This window comes from Pelodiscus sinensis, chromosome 6, assembly GCF_052426305.1.
Source record: "Pelodiscus sinensis isolate ZL-2025 chromosome 6, ASM5242630v1, whole genome shotgun sequence".
NCBI classification, from domain to species: domain Eukaryota; kingdom Metazoa; phylum Chordata; order Testudines; family Trionychidae; genus Pelodiscus; species Pelodiscus sinensis.
Genome location: NC_143057.1, coordinates 23609097 through 23631200, shown reverse-complemented (window position 1 = coordinate 23631200; position 22104 = coordinate 23609097). Strand labels below are relative to the sequence as shown.

General features: G+C 41.6%; 1 protein-coding gene and 1 long non-coding RNA gene across 9 annotated transcripts in view; one reads left to right on the top strand and one right to left on the bottom strand.

Annotated features, from left to right (window-relative positions):
* Window positions 1-22104, bottom strand: part of FREM1 (FRAS1 related extracellular matrix 1) — a 118409-nt gene that overhangs the window by 47329 nt on the left and 48976 nt on the right. For 4 of the 7 annotated variants that reach the window (XR_012904626.2, XR_001367860.4, XM_006117829.5 and 1 more), the window contains exons 17-24: window positions 21649-21846; window positions 20151-20336; window positions 16310-16506; window positions 14256-14481; window positions 12673-12817; window positions 9852-9993; window positions 8293-8488; window positions 6754-7018 (exon numbers count right to left, since the gene is read on the bottom strand). Coding sequence is in view for 3 of the 7 variants with exons in the window: in XM_006117829.5 (XP_006117891.3) it covers window positions 6754-7018; window positions 8293-8488; window positions 9852-9993; window positions 12673-12817; window positions 14256-14481; window positions 16310-16506; window positions 20151-20336; window positions 21649-21846 (1555 nt within the window). In the remaining 4 variants the exon portion in view is untranslated. Of the gene's footprint in view, window positions 1-6753; window positions 7019-8292; window positions 8489-9851; window positions 9994-12672; window positions 12818-14255; window positions 14482-16309; window positions 16507-20150; window positions 20337-21648; window positions 21847-22104 lie in introns of those variants that run through there. The other 3 variants (XM_075931549.2, XM_075931553.2, XM_075931554.2) reach the window with 3 other exon arrangements.
* Window positions 1-22104, top strand: part of LOC149524129 (uncharacterized) — a 95378-nt gene that overhangs the window by 67587 nt on the left and 5687 nt on the right. The gene's annotated exons all lie outside the window — the stretch shown is intronic.

The following is a 22104-nucleotide window of genomic DNA, read 5'->3' as shown; positions in this document are numbered from 1 at the left end:
TTACTGAAGAAAGTACTTCAGTGGAAGGTAAAAATCTGATCATTTAACTCCCCCAACCTCATATAATTAATGTTACCATTCCTAGTTCAAAAATAAAATAATCTGTTACTGTATTTATATCCCTAAACACAACCAAATTCTTTGCCAAATTATAACAGAAAGGCACATAAATTATAGTGATTCATACTGACATATTTATTAAAATACCACAGTCTTACTTTTATTAAGCCAGCCTTTCTAATTTGGTTCTGCTCCACTGATCCAGACAGAAAATGAAGAGCTTGTCTACATGCAGAGTTGCATCAGTTTAGCTGAAGAGGTCATTTAAAACTGATTTAGTCAAGCAAATGCAAAAGGGTGTGTGGACACTTACTTTAATTTAAACTGGATCTATTTCAGATAATCTTAAAGTAATTAAGAACTGGTTTGAGCTAAACTGAAAAGTCACTCAAACTAAAATAATCACACCCCCACAAAGATTTGAAGTGATTTAATTTAAACTGTGCAAGTTTGATCTATACAATACCATATTGCTTCATGGCTATCACAAAGCCAAGGAAGTTAACAAATACTCACTCACTTGTGTTCTCTGTTACAGAAATAAGCACAGCTAGAGCTTGTTGAAAATCAGACTTTCCACTTCATAGGAAATTCAAATATTTCAATGTTTGATTTTTTTTTCAAATGGGGACAAAAGGTCACAATATCAATTTATTTGTAGAATGAAAAGTTCATATTCTGAACTGAACATATTGATTCAGAAATGTCTAAACATTTCATTTCAACTAGGTTCACTGTTGAACTATGTCTGCCACAAAGTCACATAGGACTTCTCTTCTATGATTGGACTACATCTCCCAAGAAATACTGCAATCATAAAACTGTTGAAATGCCTCATGAAACTTTTACCATACAAGGGAATGTAAGGATTCATGGGTGATGTAGTCCAATCTGAGAGCATAGCCCTTACAGGAGACTGGAGACATGGAGGCATCTAAACTACAACTCCCACGAGGCACCATGGCAGCTCAGGCAAATTAATATAGAACTGACCCAAAACTAAATGTTTCTGTTTGGTTCAACAAACTACAGTATTTTGATCAGGGTAACCCAATACTTAATTTGACTTTGCCCAAAGGAAAATCCATAAATGTTGGAAAAATAGAAAATTTCCCATAGAAAATGTGAATATTATGGACATCCCATTTTCTGTGCAAAACAAAAACTAATAAATGAAATATTTTTATGGACAATTCTCAGCTGGTTCTACTCAAAACTCATTATTTTTGCAGAACATGATCTGCATTTTCATCAGCTTAACCCCCCCCCCCCCCCCAAAAAAAAGGCTGTGTGCAGTAGAGATTCTCCCTCTAGTTACACCCTTCTTTTCTATGGCCCATGGGGATAAATTATGAACACCATCGGGAACTATGTTCTTCCAGACACTTTGCCTTCAGTCTATGTGGCCTGTGCAGCTGGCTCAGGATCTGAACCCAGAACTTGGGCATGTGACAGAGCATTTGATTGACACTAGACTGCCAACCGGGCTTTAAAGGTGACAAACTTTTGTCTACAAATTCTGTTGTATTTCTTCATTTCCTCCTCTTGCGGAACTAGAATAGATTAATGCTCATCAGCATGTCAAAGAATCATTATAGTATTCAAAAATCCTGTGGGAGAATTAATGTTACTGAAGACTTAATAAGCGTATTGTACTGAAATGAGATGCACAGCACAAGAAGGAAAGGCACAGTCTATGTACATGAGGGAATACATTATTGACGGTCACAGACATTGGTGTCAGGTGAAGGCCTAGCTGGGGAAGGTAAGCCCCTGGTCTACGCCTTCTGCATGAAGCCTACCCTTGGAGCCAAGTTCCTCCCACCTCCAGCCCATTCCTTCCTGGCCACCTGGAGTTCCGGGGCAGCTCTCCTTGGTGGCTGGGGAAGCTGGGCTGCCGCACCGCAGCCCCAGCCTTTCCGGTGTCTGGGAAAGCTGAGCCGCAGCGCCATGGTCTCAGCCTTCCCCAGCGGTCGGGCACATAGGCAGTTTTGGGAAGGCTGTGCCTTCCTTCGCCTACATGATTTGCCACCCATGGTCACAAACAGTATTTTTCTAAGGTGCTGCAGGCCTATTCGTTGTTTTTTAAGTTCTTCCGTCATATAACAAAGTCATTTGTTGACAAAACAAATAAAAGGAAGTTCTTCTTCACACAGCGCACAATCAACCTGTGGAACTCCTTGCCTGAGGTGGTTGTGAAGGTTAGGACTATAACAGGGTTTAAAAGAGAACTGGAGGTTAAGTCCATTAAGGGAATGGTGTCCCTAGCCTCTGTTTGTCAGAAGGGTGGAGATGGATATCAGGAGAGAAATTGCTTGATCAGTACCTCTGGGACACCTGGCATTGACAACTGTCAGCAGACAGAATACTGGGTTGGATGGACCATTGGTCTGACCCAGTATGGCCATTCTTATGTTCTTTTTGATAAAAAAAAGAAGATTCCCAACACAAGTTGCATTGTGGTGAGTTTGCTCTCACTTTCTGTCACCAAAAGCCAGTTTTCATATTAGGCAGAGCGAGACCTTCTTGTTTCTTAGGAAGACAAAGAACTGGGAAAGAATAAATGATGTATGATGTTCCTGTGTACATCAGCTAAAGATCTGTTATTAAGGTACTGGAATATGAGACAGAAAATGGCAAATTTACAATTTGCCAAGTTTGAGCCTACCTACCTGTGTTGTTATTATTACATTGGTTCATGGAAGCAAATCATCAGGAAGACATTACACTAATATGAGGATTCAAATTGATAGGCACCAAGGTATTTAAATTAATTTATGATTATTCAAAAGAGAGCTGTGTCAAAGAATGTAATCTGGCTACCTTATTAGTATATTTATTTATTAAAATTGGTTTTGAAACCAGAGAGATAATCAAGATATGTTAATACCTCAGGCAGAGAGATCTCAAGTATTGAACAACCAACCTTAAAGCCATAGAAAAACAGCTGGGCTACGTCTAGCCTGGCATGATTTTGCGGAAATACTTTTAACGGAAAAGTGTTTCTGTTAAAAGTATTTCCGCAAAAGAGCGTCTAGATTGGCACGGATGCTTTTGTGAAAAAAGTGCTTTTGAGCAAAAGCATCCGTGGCCAGTCTAGATGTGATTTTGTGCAAGAAAGCCCCAATCGCCATTTTAGCCATCGGGGCTTTTTTGCGCAAAGCAGTTCTTCTCTGTCTACACTGGCCCTCTTGCGCAAGTATTCTTGCACAAGAGGGCTTTTTCCCGAGCGGGAGCGTGAAAGTATTTGTGCAAGAAGCACTGATTTTGTACATTAGAGTCAGTGCTCTTGTGCAAATTCAAGCATCCATTGTAGACAGCTGGCAAGTTTTTGTGCAAAAGCAGTTGCTTTTGCGCAAAATCTTGCCAGGCTAGACACACCCCTGATGGATAGCCCAAGCTTCAGACTTCCATCTAGAATAAACAAAAGAGGAATGGGGGAATCAATGGGATATGTTATCGATTAATTCAGTTCAATGGTTTTAGATGGTTATGGGGGACTTCAATTATCCAAAATCTGTTCAGAAAATAACACAGCAGAGCACAGACTGTCCAACAAGTTGTTGGAATGTATTGGAGACAATTTTTTACTTCGGAAGATGGAGAAAGCTACTAGGGAAGAGGCTTTTCTAGATTTGATTTTAACAAATTGGGAAGAACTGGTTGAGAATTTGGAAGTGGAAGGCAGGTTGGGTGAAAGTGATCATGAAATGATAGAGTTCATGATTCTATGGAATGGTAGAAGGGAGAACAGCAAAATAAAGACAATGGATTTCAAGAAGGCAGACTTTATTAAGGTCAGGGAGCAAAGGGACATTATTAAGCATACCATTCCACTATATAGAAAAGATAGGAAGTATGACAAGAGACCATCCAGGAGATCCTGAATGATCTAAAAATAAAAAAAGAGTCCTATAAAAAAAATGGAAACTAGGTCAAAGTACAAAGGATGGAAATAACACAAATATATAAGGGCAAAATTAGAAAGGCGAAGGCATAAGACGACATTCTACAAGCAAGAGGAAGAAAAAGGACAGGGTAGGCCCATTGCTCAATGAAGAGGCCGAAACAATAACAGAAAATGTGGAAATGGGAGAGGGTTAGGGTTAGCTTAACATCTTTCTATTGGTTTTCATCTAGAAGTTTGGTGGTGACTGGAACAGGACCGGCCCACAACATTTTGGCACCTGAGGCGGGGAGCTGAAATGATGCCCTCATGCTCCCTCGCTTGGGCCAAAACTTTGAAAGTGCTCAATTCTGCCTTCTTCCTGCTCCTCTCATGGTACTGCTCCGCTACCTATATATGCACCAACAGCAGACACAATTTTTTACACTCTGGGTCCTAGTGGTGCCCCCCTACAGTCTGGCACCTGAGGCGGCCGCATCAGTTCACCTCATGGTAAGGCCAGCCCTGGACTGGATATTAACATAGTGCTAGGTGCTAGTGAAAATTGGGTATGTTCTGAAGTTAAAATAAGTTAAAAATTACTTTGAAAAGTTAGATGTCTTCAAGTCACCAGGGCCTGATGATATGCATCCCAGAATACTCAAGGAGCTGATTGAGGAAGTATCTGAGCCATTAGCTATTATTTTTGAAAAGCTATTATTTTACTTACTAATAGAGAATGAAAATACAACTTAGATGGGATTTCTATAAGATGAGTGCATAAGACAGGAGTACAGTGCTTTGCTTTTGAAATGTAGCAAGAGCTCTGCTCTTGCTATATTTTAAAGGCAGAAGCGCCTCCAGTTCCCTCACCCCATGGAGATGGTACTGGGGTGGAACCGGCTTTTTAGCCAACTTCCCCCCTCCCCCAGCACTGGATCCTGCTCCCCACCTTGCTGCCTCTCTCTGATAGAGCCAGCAAAGGCAGGGGGAAGCAACTAGTCAAGTCACTAGTCGACTATCCGATAAGCATTGGCTTATTGATAATCGATTAGTCACTTACATCCCTAAATGGGAATTCCAGAGAGAGAGGCTCCACTTTAGTTCAGATTCTTATATCTTTGCCACTCCACAACTTCTACTACCATGTGCCCTCTACAGGGGAGGAGAGGCAATTCTTTTATGCCACACAGCTCCCCAGCAATCAATCCTTTTTGTTTAGGTGCTTTGCTAAAGATTTACCCTTTAATTAAATCTTCCCTTCAACAGTCAAAAAGATCTTCTGTGCAAAGTGAAATGGGAAGTTTTGGGAATTCCATGGGCCTTAGAAAACTGTGTGTCACTGAACACCAACCACAATGCTTTGGAAATTAGCAAAGATCTCAATACTTCAGTTGTAGCCATGTAGCTAAAATGTACCCTTGTGCAATAGTGTGCCTAGGTGTACCCTGACTTGCAGAAAGGAATGGACTAGTGCCATTGGAAAAGATGGATCCAAACGGGCTGTTTGTGTCTGTTACTGATGTCAAGGCAAGAACAGACCAGAAGGGTCCTTGGGACTCACTATGGTCACCCTTTTACTTGCTCTCTTTTTTAAATTTGAGAATAGTAGTAATAGTAGTATTTACTTTTTAGAACATTTTGCACTAGATCTTTTTTTGTTTACAAAAGCAATTATGTAATCCTTGTTTGTGTGAAGCAACCATGTAATTCTTCTTTGCGTGAGTGAAGAACGTGAGCATTTGAAAAGAGATTAGCATGAAGGCCAGCACAGCATCCAGAGGGCCAGATGAGAGGCCAGACAGTCAGGGGCACCAAGGAATTATTGAACGTGCTCATTGTATTCAGTGATGGGTGAGAGGCAGATTGACAACCTTGGAGTTAAAAGCAAGCACTCCCAAAATGAAGATAACAAATCCCATCAAAACCATGGTAGGGCAACACCTAGACAAGTTATCAGCAGACTGATGTTAAACAACAATGAAAAGAATCCCCACAAAAATATATGTTGCAAAGTCACAAATTGTAACATGATGCAGCAAAATCCATAGATTTTTAAGACGGAATATAAAGAACATGTAGTTGAAATAATATATGGTACTGAAGGATTTCAGGTGAATATTGAAAGAATGTGCATCCCAGTTCTGTCTCCTGTCTACTGACAAATTTAATACTAAAATCAGTGTCATAAATAACAAGAAAAATATTATAGTTTAAGGAGAAATGCCACAAGGAACATTACTGAAGCCCACTCTCCTCACATGGTTGCTGTTGGCCTAGTTTATTTGCATGTTCTAACAATATTTGAACCATGATAGACAAACCAATATAGCCCATATTCCTATTTCATGTTTTAAAGGAAGAGTAGTGATCACAGAGCACAGAGGTGGCCAACCCATTAAATAAAGAGAGCCGAAACAGCAGCAGAAAAAATGTGAAGAGCTGCACCAAAATTGTTGAGCAAAAAAAAAAGGACACTGCCCCATGGGCAGGCTTTTTGGCCATGTCAGGCTCCCATTGGCCGGCGCCATTTTCTGTGTTGGATGGTTCCCCTGCACCCAGTGAGCATAGGGGGCTGGGGGCCAATTGTAGGGGCATGTGGGGCAGCCATGGGGGAAGCTATGAGGCTCACAAGGCGTGGGTTGGCCACCCCTGAGATAGTGTAAGTCAGGGCTAAATTCAAGATAGAAGCAATGCCTCTTGTCATATAAACACTGGCTATTTGCTACAGCACCATCACTACCATCTTTCCATCAGTTTTGTTATTAGCAAAAGTAACAAGCAAGAAGGAATTCTTCAGAGCTTACCTGAATAGATCTTGGGGAGCAGCTGCCTTGCTACTGTGGACATAGCAGACTGCTTGACCTGCTACATCCATTTGGCTGAAACTTGCAATGGGGACTCCAGGATACCTGACGTACTGCAGCTGTCCATACTGAGGTGGAGAAGTTATCACATAGAGGAGCTCTTCTGGTTTGTCAGTTCCATCAATTGCAAGGAGAACATCAGTTGTCAAGTAACCTCTATCCCCCTTAGTTACAGTAAGTGGCCTTATGAAAACAGCAATATCCCCTGCAAGATACATGATACCAAGGTAAAAGTGTCATCTATATTTCTCTCTGGCCTATTATTATAACAGTAGCCAATAGCCCATCATAAGATGGGATTTTCGGGTCTCTCCTCCACATCCGTGTCTCTCTCCTCCTCCTCCTCCTCCTACTGCCTCACCTCACCTCACCTCTCCTCCGCCTCCTGCCTCTCTCTCCATCTCTCTCTTTCTCTTCTCCCCCTTCTCTCTCACTCAGGGGACTGCAGAGTCCAAATGGCTGTTTGGGTTCCACGCTCCCCATGCTGCATAGGGAGCGCAGAGCCCAAACCGCTGCTTGCTCCCACAAAGCGGTCCAGCTGAGTGGCACAGAAGTCAATGGAGCGCCACAGTGGGACGCGAAGGGGGGCGGAGTGATGACGGCAAGGGGGTGGGGCCTGGAGCCGCTGTCACGCTGTATGTCACCGCCCCGCCCCCCTTCGCCTCCCACCGTGGCACTCGGCAGACTTCTGCGCCGCTCTACTGGTCCGCCACGGTGGAGAAGTGGTGCAATCGGCCGTTTGGGCACCATGGCGCCTGTGCTGCATGGGAACCGTGGCACCCAAACAGCCGATTGCACCACTTGCTCCCCGCTGTGGCCCGGCTGAGCGGCGCAGAAGTCAGCTGAGTGCCACGGCGGGAGGCGAAGGACGTGACTGAGGCAACAACGCCACCCAGAGGCAACAGCCAGCATTTCAGTGTTAGAGTCACAGACATTGGGCTACTATATATAGGATTCTACATAATGTAGGTAGATGTATTCATGTTTTCAAGTAGTGTCACATTTATCAAGAATAAATCCACAATAGAGGAAACATCTTTTGTAATACAAATCCAGTGAAGGAAGTAAGGCCTAATTCCATGAGAAGTCAGGAATCCTGAACCATACGCTCAGCTTTGCTGTTCTCATTACATGCTTTGAAGAAATTGCTTCCCACTTTTCTTTGCATAGGTTTACCCATGTACAAAATATGTACAATACCCACTTTATTGTCCCATGAGGTGAAGGATAAAGTATGAACGGAGTATACAACCTTTTGAAATCTTAGGAAGCCTTCTTCAAAAATAATTAATAGATCCAATCCCACAAGGACTTCTTTGCCGGCAGATACTACGGTAGATAATTAGACCGCTGAAGATAGTTAGACCCTGCTCATTAAAGGGTTAAGGCCTAAGAAGGGATCATAAATGGCTATTTTTTTCAGATTGCCCTAGTATAAGGATTAGGCATGGTAGAATGCAAAATTAGCCAGATCTTTACCCTTTTCTATATCCTTGATAGTTATGTGGAAGTCCAGTGCTGGGGACCTGTTGTCCCCATCCCACAGATGAAATGTGAAGCTGTCTTGGTTCCTGGATCCCATAGCTCCTGTATGCACATATCTCACAAGATTCATATCTATTTCCTCCTGGGTGCACTTCATTTCAGTTTGGAGAGTCACCCACTCCCCACCAACCTAGAAAGAATAAAAATCTGTCAGCAACCTCACATTATCCCATAAGTTCCCCTAAGTTAACTTTGCTCAGTTAGTAGACATAGTTCAGATATTTACACCATTGCCAACAATAGCCTACCTGTATTCCCCTTTCACAATTTGGACCTCCTGCCTAATAGGAAGTTTCAGGGACACTAGCTGGAAGGAGTTTTGCAGCCATAGGAGCAGGAGGAAAAACACATGCTAAGAACCTAACAGAACTCACTGCTAGGAAGTATTTCCTCATATTCAACCTACATTTTCCATTTCTTAATTTCATCCCATTACTCCTAGTTCTGCTCAGGCTCAAAGCCAGCCAGGCATAAGTGAAGAGCCTGTGGGGAATTAGAGAGAGGTAGGGAGAATTGGGGAACCATGGACTCTTTCCCTGGAAAAAATTAAAATGTCAGATGCAATATCCTGCACTGCAGAAGATTTCAAGATATCTAACAACAAATACACTATGTGGTATTGAGCAGGAGTTGTGTCCCAGCATTACATGCTGCTGGAGCAAACGATGTTAAAATACCAACAAGCACAGGCTTCAGACACACTCATATTCCGTTCTGAAGCAGTAGCCACTATTGTGGCTACTACTACAGCAAACTAGCCACACTCAACTGGCCAACTAGCCACATTGTTCAAGCCAACTAGCCACACTCAATCGGCCAAATAGCTGGCCAAATATTGGACACCATGGACAGCAGTTTATTTCCCTCCCTGGTGTTTGGGGCACTAGGCTCCCATTTTCAACACCCTCATTCAGAACCAAGTCCCACTTGTCTTCTAGAATCATGCTACCTGGAATACAATATCCAATTTCTACATACATGAAAAAGAAAAGATTGTTATTTCTGCCTTGCTTTTTTATCCTATTTTTTCCTCTATTCCTTTTTTCTCTCTCAAACACTTATTTTCTGACCTCCCTTTTCTCTTTCTCCCCCTATTGATAGGTTCTCTCTTAAACAATTGTTAGAGTCTCATTTGTGAGGTCTCCTTCCATTTTCTTCCAGGATTCTGAAATATCTCCCCATCCTCTGTTTCTCGGGTTGTTCATTCATCCCCTTTCGTCTAGTTGTTCTCTTTCCTATTCCTCCCATCTCTACCATTATCCTGTAAAGATCCTCAGATGGTTTTAACCTCTGCTTCACCAGACTTGAGACTCCCACCACTAGTATCAAAACCTCTGATTTAGTATCTTGCATGGTTCAGCTACACAAGTCAGCTAGCCGTAGCACTGTATTCCAAAACACGGAAGGCATTCAGGATAAAGGAGAATCAGCTTCTTTTTGTTTTAACAAGAGAGAGTTGTTTGCTTGTTTATTCTTTAAGCACAAAGACTAACCTTGAGCTGAAGCTGCCCATATTCTGGAATTTTTTCAAATAAATAGTAAATTCTCTCCCTAGGGGTATCTTTATCTTCAGCTGACAGAACAGCACTAGAAATTATTCTGGTTTCACCCATGTTCACCTCTAGCTCATCCTTCCTGGGGGGAAAAAAGAAAAAGAAAAACCTCGTGCATTGATGTGAAAATAGAAAAGTAATCTTTCTAACAAGTGATAGCACTGCCAGGAAATGGATTACTCAGAAGCTGACACGAATAATAACTGCAGATGGAATGACTAAAGAAGAACACATTTATCTGCAAAACAACAAGCAGAGAAGACTGGTTTCTTGTAACAACAGTGAAAAGCAACAAAAACAAAACAGATCAGAAGCAATTTTGGATTTAACAAGTATCAATTTTGTCTGCCCCCTCTACAGTCATTATTTGGATTGCCGTAGAGGAGAAGCATGAACAAGGTGGCCAAACTGCTATTACAGACCATATCAATAGGTGCTCTATTGGCTCTGACGGTGACTTAATTCATTGGGGCTGTGTCTACATTGGCAAGATTTTGCGCAAAAGCGACTGCTTTTGTGCAAAATCTTGCCACCTGTCTACACTGGCCGCGAGTATTTGCGCAAGAACACTGACGTTCTAATGTATAAAATCAGTGCTTCTTGCGCAAATACTCTGACACTCCCGCTCAGGGATAAGCCCTCTTGTGCAAGTATTCTTGTATTCTTGCGCAAGAGGCCAGTGTAGGCAACGTTAATTTCTTGCGCAAGAAAGCCTGATGGCGAAAATAGCCATTGGACTTTCTTGCACAAGAGAGCGTCTACACTGGCACGGATGCTTTTGCACAAAAGCACATCTTTTGCACAAAAGCACATGCCAGTGTAGACGCTCTCTTGCGCAAATACTTTTAATGAAAAAACTCAGAATCATGCCAGTGTTAGACGTAGCCTGGCTGTTTAATCATTGGCTGGCAAAGCTCTGAAAAAGAACTTTCATGAGGAACAGAGGCCCATTCTGCTGGTTGCCTTTACTTCCCTAATCAGACTTTCCATTAGCCCTTTAGGAACAAATCACTGTAAGGTTTTGCTTACCACCGTTTGCTTCTTGGTGGCTCTCGCTGCCATTGCACACAAACCCCCCCCCCCCCCGAGTCAGGTAGGATGGAAGTCCCAAAATGGTTTAAAATTCCCCCAGAGACTTACTACAATTTAATTCTCAGTCTCTCTCTCCCTCCATTTCCTTCCCTTTAGCTAGTACCTGCTTCTTAGCTCTCCCATCATATAATTTTACTATAGTTAGTTACTTTTATACAAGTGAAACTATGTACTAGATGCCAACCAGAGATAAGGTGAGACACAATCGCTGCCCCAAAAAGCCTACCATCTACGAAGACAAGCAACATGCAAAGGGATTAGAAGATGGGTTAAAAACACAAAGCCATTATAGGTACGTTTTTAAAAATGCTAACTGTCATCTGACCCCAATTCTTCATCTCATTAGTGGAATTAGTTGGCTAATTGTTTCCGGTGTCTGAGTAAAGGGTCTTTAGAAGGGGCTTTGGGGTAGAAAAGAAACCCATTGGATTTACATTTAGGGAAGGTGATCCATATAGCTAAATGGAAGAAGATGCAAAGTTAATTGTGCACGACTCATAGTGAATCAGAGTCTGCTAAATCAGGAACATTCTGTCTGTTCTTTTCAAAACTGCTTACTCTGCCAGCTGCATAATATGTGCAGGCTATTGGAGAACAAGGCTAACGTGGGAAGGAAAGGTGATCCCATATCAGTGGGTGAGCAAGATTCCCCAACTGGGGATCACCAATTATAAGATCTAATCACTGCCTGTCAAGGCAGCAACACAGTTTCTGGACTCATCTTGGCATAGAAGGTGAAACACACTTATCTGCAGTCACTTCTATACCTCACTCTAAAGAGAAAATGTGGGGAATGATGTACTGAGCTTTATCCTAACTAGAAAAATATCAAAGGATATGTGCTCAGTAATTATGATTATCTCATTTCATTTTATTAATATGTAAACTGTACTCTGTATTCTAAGCTATGGTCATCACTCCAGCTGAAGTGTAATATATACCTCTGTGTTTAGCAAGGAATTCTAGAACAGGTTGAATCTCTCTGGTCTGGAACTCTCTGGTCCGGCCATATCAGTGGTCCGGCAGGACCAGAGGGTGCTGGAGCTGGCTGGGAGTCCAATGGTTCTCAAATCCTATGCTATTTTCACAGTGCTGGTTGATGTATACAATAGCTACATGTCACCACTGGCCAGAAGAAATAGAGAGAGAAATTTCCAAGGGGTAGCTGTGTTAGTCTGTATCTACAATAACAATGAGGACTCCTGTGGCACCTTAAAGATTAACAGATTTTTGGGGGCATAAGCTATTGTAGGTAGTTTTTACCCATGAAAGCTTATGTCCAAATAAATCTATTAGTCTTTGAGATCGCTAAAGTCAACCCCACTGAATGTGTTGGCCAGCAGAGGGAGTACAAAGATTACGGATGTGTTTAAATATTTTAACTAAGGTCTGAATGAATACATCCCTACATATATATCATATCCTAAATAAAAAACATGAAAACAAACTTTGTGATGTAGGCACTTCTTGTTATCAACTGTGACCTTTGTTGGGAATGCTCTTGTTGAACAGTCCTATGGTGGAACATGCAGAAACATCTTTGTTGGCATTAGTCTGTGGCTATTTATGGCAGAATAGCCCTATTAATCACCATTTTGCTGTGTTGATCACTGTTGAATCATTTCATCTGAACACATTCCACAATTGGGGATAGGAACATGTGGCTTACTTGCTCAGCATTGGTTTCTCATCATTAACCGGGATGACCTTTACCAAAATGGTTCTGAGGACTTTATGTTTCCCATCGGACAGCTGGAGGGTAAAACCATCAGTGAGGTTTTCAGAGTCATCATGCATGTACACCAGCCTCAGTCCTGTGGAGAGGAGGGGAAAAGAGAAAATAAAATCTGTCTCCTTCAAAATCTATTTCACGACATGTCCCCTCTGCCTTCATCATCCTCCTTCTCTCCCCAACCCACCATAGCTTCTGGTCACATCCCGTTTATTTCAGCTAGTACACGAGAAGCCAAGTAAACAGCAGCTGTTCATTAATCCATCAGTATACCAGCAACTAAAAGAGAGCAGTATGACCTGTTAAAAGAATGAAACTCCTTTCCAAATTATCTTTGCTCTGAATGAATAGGTTATATTTTTTTCCATCCCTTCCTCCCTCCCAATTGAAAATTTCTACTTGACTGTGGCAAGGGCGCCATTTCAGGAGTGTGGAGTGGGAGGTTGGTGAGAGTCATGCTGCATACTTTCCCCTTGTTTCCTGATACTGAGGGGAAGAAGAATAAGCAGTGTCCCAGTATGAGGGGCTTATGCTCCCCCCACATGCTCCCAAAATATCACCCTTGCCTGGGCGATAAGATGCTCAGAAAACACTCTTCTGTGCCTTACCTGATCCTTGCGGGGTGGGGGCTTACTTTAGGAAGGAAGGCTGGCATTATGTTTGAAAGAATGGATACAAGACTTTCTGTGTGACCTTGGACAAGTTGTTCAATCTCTCTGTGCCTCAGTTCCCAATCTAAAAAAGCCTGATAATGTATTTCCTTTCTCCCATCTTACCTGTTTTATTCACTTTGACTATATGTCCTATAGGGAACTGTCATGTTTGTTCAGTGCCTAACACAATGAGGACTTGATCTCCATTGCACCTCTGGGTGCCACAATAGTGCAAATGAATGACACTTAAACCCCACTTGTGAATACTCAAACACTGGAGAAGTAATTACAAAAAATTAAATGAGTTGGACTATTTCTTCTCGAAATAGAGCCAGGAAGAAATAAGCATAATGGATAGACCGTACATATTTGTCATTATCACTGCAATAGATACAACTTCCATAAAGTTTTTATCATGGACAGAAAATATTGTTTTAAAAATAACATTATATTTTCTTAGAGAAGAATCTGACATCATTTTTTGTCATTTTTTATATTTATGCCAGTCTCATTTACACATTGCCAAAAGGACTGCAAGGATTTAAATGAGCAATATTTATCGAGTGCACTTAAAACACCAGACAAAACAGGGCTCCATAAAGCTACCTGTTAAATCCAGATTTATTTTCACTTAATTGAACAAGCTGTTTTTTTATATACCATACCCATTTCATATACAGGCCTCTGATTAAAATATTTGGAACTAAGAAAAAGCCGCTCACATTTAGTTTTCTATTCTTAAAGTTTGCTATGAAACTACATCTAGGCCAGGTGAATAAATAAGTGGCAAATGTTTCTTCCAATGTCACTTTAGGATACATTTTTAATGGTACAGAAGGACTGATAGAAAGGAAATACTGCATTTACCATTTTTAAGAAGCTTCATGGAGAAGTCATGCACAGGAAACTCATGATTGTGGTGATTGCTAATGAATCGTTTGTAACTCATTATGTCATTGCCATAAACTCCATTAATGAGGAATCCATGCCGGGGCTGCTGGATAATTGTAAACATCAGATGATCTTGAGGAACATCCAGATCAATCACGTTGATTACAGAGGAATCTAGTTCTTGTATGTGGCCCTCCTGCACCTGAGCAGAAAAACAAAATAAAGCAAAAAGAACCATGATTTGTTTGTAGAAAGAGTAGCTTTATTTATTTATTTATTTACTTATTAGAAATGAAATATTTATCCCTCACATAGAGCAGCCTGTTCCCCCCACAAATCACAGAGGTTCCTGTGAAACCAAAAGGGGAAAAATCCCAACCCTACAGTTCCTCAGTGAAGATTCTTTTATTATTCAAAAATTTGATTCTTTGAGCTTTTATTTGTTTACCAGCACACTGCTTACTATTATGGCAGCCCAAATGAAGTCAATGGGACAATTCACAGTAGTAAATGTTGTTATGCTCAGCAGTAAGTATTTGCCGGAATTGCCACTTACAGATCAATAAAACACAAGAAATCAGCTCCCTGGTTCTCCTCTGTCTCCTGTGCCATGCTGAGAATCCAGCCAGGAATGAATGAGAAGATGCTATTTTTAGAGGCCGTGCTTAAATACATTAAGAAGAGCCTACATGACAGTTCTACACAGTTTGAAAAAAATCAGTTTTGTGAAACATCGCGTACGCTCCAGTTGCATCCAAATTCCATGGGCTTCATGGAAGATGAAATCCTGACTCTACTGAATTCAAAGGCAGCTGGGACCAGGATTTCAATCTATGCTTCTGTGGTGACATTATTTGCCCCTTGCCTTTTTTTGTTGTGAAAAGAAAAGTTGACAATTTCTTGTACCAGAGTATTGTAAAGGATATCGAGCAGGAGTAAATGTAAAATTAATTTCTTCCCAGTATGGGGGGAGGAGGGGCGGGAGGGACACACACCAGCTAAGGGGTCCACATGACTATCCCACATAAATCTTCATGAGGCCTCAACCCAACCCCAGCTTGGGGCCTCATGCTTTTCTCCCTCTCTCCCCATCCCACATTACCTGACGGGGGGGGGGGGGGGGCGAATGGGGCCAGTACAACTGCTGGAGGAGCAGTTCTGCTGCTTTCCCTGCTCTGGGGAACTGCTGCTTTCCCTGATCTGGGGAAAGGAACAGAAGCCCCAGCCTTTCCCCCATGCTCTTCCATGGAGCTTTGTCTCCTCTCCATACAGCAGCAGACAGGGCTGTGGGGTGGGACAGGGAGTTCTGCTCCTTTCTCTGCTAGGAGGGGCAAGAGCATGTGGGAAAGGAGCAGAACACCAGCAGTTCTTCTGGCTGCCATATCATTCCAGGATCCTTCCCTCCAGCTCTTTTCTCCTGAGAGGCAACTTCATGGAGGGGCTGGGAGCAGTACAGTGCCTTTCCCATATGATGTACTGGGGAGTGTACCGGACCTTGCCAGACAGTTTCTTGACAGTACAGCATACCGGACTGTACCAGCTTACTTTTACCTCAGATACCAAGATCTGTGCAAATTGCCAATAAAATGGCATTTAGCCCTGGGTGTGTTGAGATTTGGAGTCATGAAATGTACTGAAGCTACATCTGTGCATGTATATACACAAACATGTCTATACAAGCAATTTGATTAATATACATAGACAATGTACAGAAATATACATAAATCAAGTCTGCTCAGGTAAGTAGTTAAAACACTACTGAAGTGGTTAAATGGTGAATTTCACTCTAGTGCAGAGCACCAGCACCAGGCCGGTGCAACATTAACACCAGATTTTAAGGGATGACAGAAGATTTATGTGATGAATAGACCTTGTGTTTCCCTGCACTGGGATGAATCATGATAGTGCAGGCCAAATAAAGAGGATTAGGTCTAGGAAGATGATAATATGTATATTTAAAAGGATCTACTGGCTGTATATTTTCTGGCACAAAAGTCATTAGATATCTAGTATTTTGTATCCTTCCTTACAGTTATGTTTCTTGCTATGAATTCTGGGACTTCATCATTCGTTGGGTTGATCAGGACATAAAATGGGGTCTCCACTGAATGATGCTTCCCATCAGTGACATAAATCATAAACTGATCTGAAGTTGGTTCTGTTCTCACATGCCTGGACTGCACATAATTGATATGCAAGGCTATCAGGTGTTTCAGCTGAAATGAAGCTAGGGAATTAAAAGAGATAACAAATTAACATAACGTTTATTTTCATCTTCTTTTAACAAACACTGTAACCCATTAAACACTTGTAAATCCATGCACATTCCAGGTACAAATAATTTGGGTATGATGGATCTTTAAGCCTTCTTAAAATGCTGAGGAATCTAGGGAATATGAGCCCTAAAGAGAACAAAGTTTGGCTATGTCTAGACTATGGAGTTTTATCGGAAAAAGGTATGCAAATTGCACTCCACAGTTTGTGCACCTTTTTCTGACAGTTTTTCATCTATGCAACTGCTACCAGGCAGATTTGAACCTGGGACCTCACTATAGGAGCCTCTACTCTTTGAGCTAAAAGCCATCTAGGTCTCAGCCAATGCTTTAGAGGTATCTTGTTCTTAGCTGTTGCTGTGGTCTAGGTGCCACTGCATGGGACAGCGAACCACACTAGGGCTATGTCTACACTGTGCTGTTTTGTGCAAGAAATATGCAAATGAGGCAAAGTGTGGAATATTGCCGTGCCTCATTTGCATAATTAATGAGCGGACACTTTTTGCGCAAAAGCCTCTTGCACAAAAAGCGGCTGTTCATGAATTATGCAAATGAGGCATAGTGATATTCCATGCTTTGCCTCATTTGCATATTTCTTGCGCAAAACAGCGCAGTGTAGACATTACATCTACCCTGGGCCACATTTTGGAAAAATCTTCTCTTTCAGAAGAGCCCTTCTTCCTCATGAAACAAGGAATACAGGGGCTTCCAAAAGAGCACGTATGCTCTTTCACAAAAAATGTTGGAAGAGCAAACATGTTCCCTGGACATGGCAGAGTTTTTGCGGGATACCACTGGTATCCTGGAAAAACTCTATAGTCTAGACGTAGCCTTTTTGTCTACACTATGGAGTCTATACTGTCATAATTACATTTGTGTAGCTACATAGGCAAAGTGCAGATGCAGAAAAGACTTTCCCCATCAGTATGGGAACACAAGTTCCCCAAATGAAGTCAGCTATACATTGAGGTAAGCATTCTTTTGGTGACATAGCTGTGTTGATATTGGGAACTTAGGTCAGCATGTTTATGTTGGACACTGGAGGAACGGGGGAGGCTTGCCACACCCTTGGCCAACATAACTATGTTGACCTAACTTTTAAATGTAGACCAAGCCTAAATAGTACATCTTTCTAAATAGTACACATTTTAATTATCCTTACTCAAGGTGAAGTTACATGTGGAATGAATTTAACCTGTCATGTTCAATTTCTTTCAAATCCAGCATAGCTCACGAGGTTTAGAGCCAAAAGAAGTACAGACTTTTCCCAAGACAGGTAATCTGACATCACTGTGAACAGTGTCTTCCTGCTTCTTACAGTAGTATAAATGTAAGCATTTTAAATGGCTCAGAGTTGCATGCCCAAACTGATCAAATATGATTATCAGTAGTCCAATTGTGGAAGTGGTTTAAGTAAATGGCACAAGGCAGGACCAGATCAGTGTAAGTTTCTTAATTCCTGGGTAGGTTCTTTTTCATTTAGAGCCATAGTCTGCCTCATCTTATACCATCTCATAGAGCAGGAAGGGACTTGGAGAGGTCATTGAGTCCAGTCCCCTGGCCTCACAGCAGGGCCAAGTACTATCCCTGACAGATTTGCCTCAGATCCCTAAATGGCCCCCTCAAGGATTGAATTTATAACTGTGGGTTTAGAAGAGCCCCATCTCCCATTCTTTGTGCAACATGTATAATGGCTGAGCTGAAGTTCAAGACAGAGAAGGCAGAGTCTCTGTGTTATCTGTCTGGGGTGCACAGTGCCGCAAAGTTAATGTTCAAGGTGCGGGGAGCAAGACAGGGCTGCATTCCTGCCAATCACAAGCCAGCTGTGCTAGCTAGCCACGTAAGGTATGTCTGAATAGTTATAGCTAAGGGGTCGACAGACTTAGGGGTTCACACAAGCACTCTAGACCACTGGCTCTCAACCTTTCCAGGCTACTGTACTCCTTTCAGGAGTCTAATTTGTCTTATGTACCCCCAAGTTGCCCCTCTCTTAAAAAGTACTTGCTTACAAAATCAGACATAGAAATACAGAAGTGTTATAGCACACTGTTATTGAAAAATTGCTTAGTTTCTCATGTTTAGCATATTATAAATCAACTGGAATATAAATATTGTACTTTCATCTCAGCGCATAGTATACAGAGCACTAGAAATAAATCATTGTCTATTAGTTTGTTCTGGTTTCACTAGCGCTTTTTATGTAGCCTGTTGTAAAATGAGGCAAATATTTAGACAAGTTGTCATACCCATTGGAAAGGCCCCAGTGGGTACCCATACCCCTGTTTGAGAACTAATGTTCTAGACAGCACTTTGAAGTTGTGGCTTAGACTCTCTCAAGCCCACCCCTCTCTGTAGGCTTCAGCAGCTAAGCTACAACTTCAAAGCACTGTCTGTAAAGCTATTTTTAGAGCACTAGCATGAGCAGTATTGGCCAGAATCTGTTGACACAAATTGTGAGGTTTGCTGCTGTGGGTTGAGACAATAGTGCTGATGAGGGACTGCCAGGCCCTGCGGGAGGCCAGTTCTGTCTCCCTTCCTTCCCCCAATGGAAGGGACGGAGTCTAAAGAAGAAAGACTGGGGCTAGGAGCTAGTCTCTCCAGCCAACCCTTCAGTGGCACCAGGGCCACAGGGCGAATGCCAACAGAGTGGGGAGGGGGTCCAGCAGCGATTTGAAGGGCTTGGGGCTTTGGCCACTGCCACAACTGAGATGGCAGTGGCTGGGAGCCCCAGGTCCTTTTAAATTGCTGGGCTCTGGGGCAGCTGTCCCATTTGCTTTGCCCCCCAAATGCCTGACGTGGTGCTCCTCCTAGGATGCTGCAGCTCTGCACCACCCCCATTATGGAAGATACCTGGTTTGCACAGAGTAAACACAAGTAACTAGATAGGAAAAAGGTTTGTCTAAACAGGGACTGTGGGAGAGATTTTGGGAAGGCCTGTTAACCGAGGCTCACAAAAGCCAATGGGACTCACTGAGGTTTGTATCACTCAGTCCCTTGCAAGAATCCTACATTTTCAAGAGTGATTGGTGACTTGGGGTGCCCAACCTGAAACACCAGTAAGAGTCCTGACTTTCAGAAACTGCTGCTCTGAAAATTAGGTTCCTTTAAAGCATCTGAAGTTGGGAGCCTCTCCCGCCTTCCCCCCCGACTCAAATGTGAGGCAACTAAAATAACTAAGTCATTTTGAAAACATAGGCCTAGAGTCTATCTTGAGTCATCTATTTTTTTAAAATCATGCACATAGGGTTATAAGTTATTTACTATTAAAAAACAGGTATGTGTGTTGAGGGAGGGAGGTTGGGAGAAATGTTGACAAGGCAGAGTAGAGAAAATTGGCTAATATATTGTAATTTCTAATACAGACTGCACCTCAAATGTGTAACACTGAAATATGCTTATTTTATCTGAGTGCAAATTCTTTATGTTCACAGGGTTACATTCTCTATTTGAATCCCTCCAACACAGACTCAATGCTCCTTATTTATATACACTTATATGGCATCTGCCATGATTACACATCAGTCTACTGCATGGCAATCCATTAATCATGTATGTAACATGCATGTATTGATGTTCTTGCCATTGGTTCTACACCTACCTATACTTATACCAATGTTGCTCTTCTCAAACCCAGGAGAAGGTAATATATTTTCAATGTAACCGAACTGGGGAGGAGAAACCAAAACAAACTCTAAGTCATCTGCTGCGGTGTCGGGGTCAGTAGCAAACAAATTGTTAGTGGTAATGACAGCTGAGAAACCCTCATCCACAACAAACATGGCACCTAAACACAAACGATATGATGATGAGTATTATTTAACTCAACTTACTGGGATGTTTTACTGAAGAAATTGGCACAATAGCTAATGGGAAACTGCACTTCAAACAGACTGGTGCAAATGTTTTCTAATCATGGTATCAACTCTCCTTTCCAGGTGGGGGTAAGCAGGTGGGGTGGGGGTTGAAGAGAAAATTACAAAACTATTTTACTGATAAGCCATTAAGTATGGTTTATGTGCTGCTCAAGATCAGTTGTTACCTCTGTTTTCAGAGCATTAATTGCCTGAGAGCTGTTACGAATTGCTCATAATGAACAATTTTTCATGCATCAGAGCTTAATTTCCCTGCTGGGACAATACTTCATTTCCAGAACATTGCTCGGGTGATAGGCTGCAAATTGCAAAGTTACCCATACATATGTTTAAATGTTCTTTTGCAGTACAGAACATATACATGATGCCTACAATAAGTAGCTTTTATAAAATGGCATTGTAAAAGAAAAAGATACATCCATAGAAAGTGAGTCTTTGTGACATGTATTATGGGCCTGATTCAGAACCCATCAAAGTCAATGGAAAAATCTATCTAACAATGGTCTGTTGGTAGATTAAATTTAGGCTTTCAACTACAAGATGACTTATTTTCTTTACTATTTGTTTTTTGACCCTTGTAAGAACATATATTAAATGAATTAAGTGTACCATCTTATCTTTGACTTTATCAATTAACAGAGTAAAGTGAAAGTACTATAAATATTACCCCTCTACCTTCATATGGAAAAGGCCAGTTTGTCAAATGCATTCTAAGATATAGTAGGATAAAGTAGAGATATTTATGGCTATATTTTTGTTTCATGTAATACCAGCAGTTATTTAATCAGTTCTGAATTTTTTGTGACATTCAGGGCTGTTTGGATCTGAGTTTTTGGTTCAGGATGATTTCTATTATATGATTTATTAACTAGAAGGATATGGAGTAAATTTTCAGACGGCTGAGGTTCAGCCTCACTTTCTGGAAGCATTTGCAAGAAAAAAAAAAGTTGGGGCAGATCTGAGTATTTGAATCTCTAGCTACCTGATTTGCACACTGAGCTAATGGCAATTACTAAGATTTGCACTTGAAATGAAATTCTAGGTGCAAACTATACCTGCAGAAAAGAAGGCTGCCTGTTTGAAAAATTGGTCCCTATGACAAGTTTTGCATATTTATCTTCCTGTCCGATCAATTTTTGGTGCTAGCAAATATTGAGATGCTAGCCTTTAGCCAACACTAGCTTATACAGGGATAAGACTAGAAATAAAGAGGAAGCTTTTCACCAATTGCAATGGATGGTGGTTGGTTGTCCACTGGAAATACACTGATGTTAAGGTCATATACTGGAAAGGAATCATGAAGTGGAACTGGAGGAGGAAGAAGTCCATCATAACAGCAGTCATTCACATCCACACCAGCTTCACCATCTGAGATAACCAAGGTTAGGGTGTCAAAGCAAGGAGTCAGGCCAAGCTCCCCACCTGGAAAAATTATATAGATGATATTCCACAATAAGAAACCAAAACTCGATGAAGCAGTGACTTGTATCAGTCATGGGCAGTCAACAATATTCTACAGGTCTATCCTGGGACAGAGACAGGATATAAAATCAACACAATTCAAATGAAAACACTGAAACTTCTCAGTTATATGTGTTTCAGAGATTGCAAACAGAATCTATATACAGCCCTACTCTGTTTAAGAACAAGATGAAAAATGATATGTTAATCAATACCATT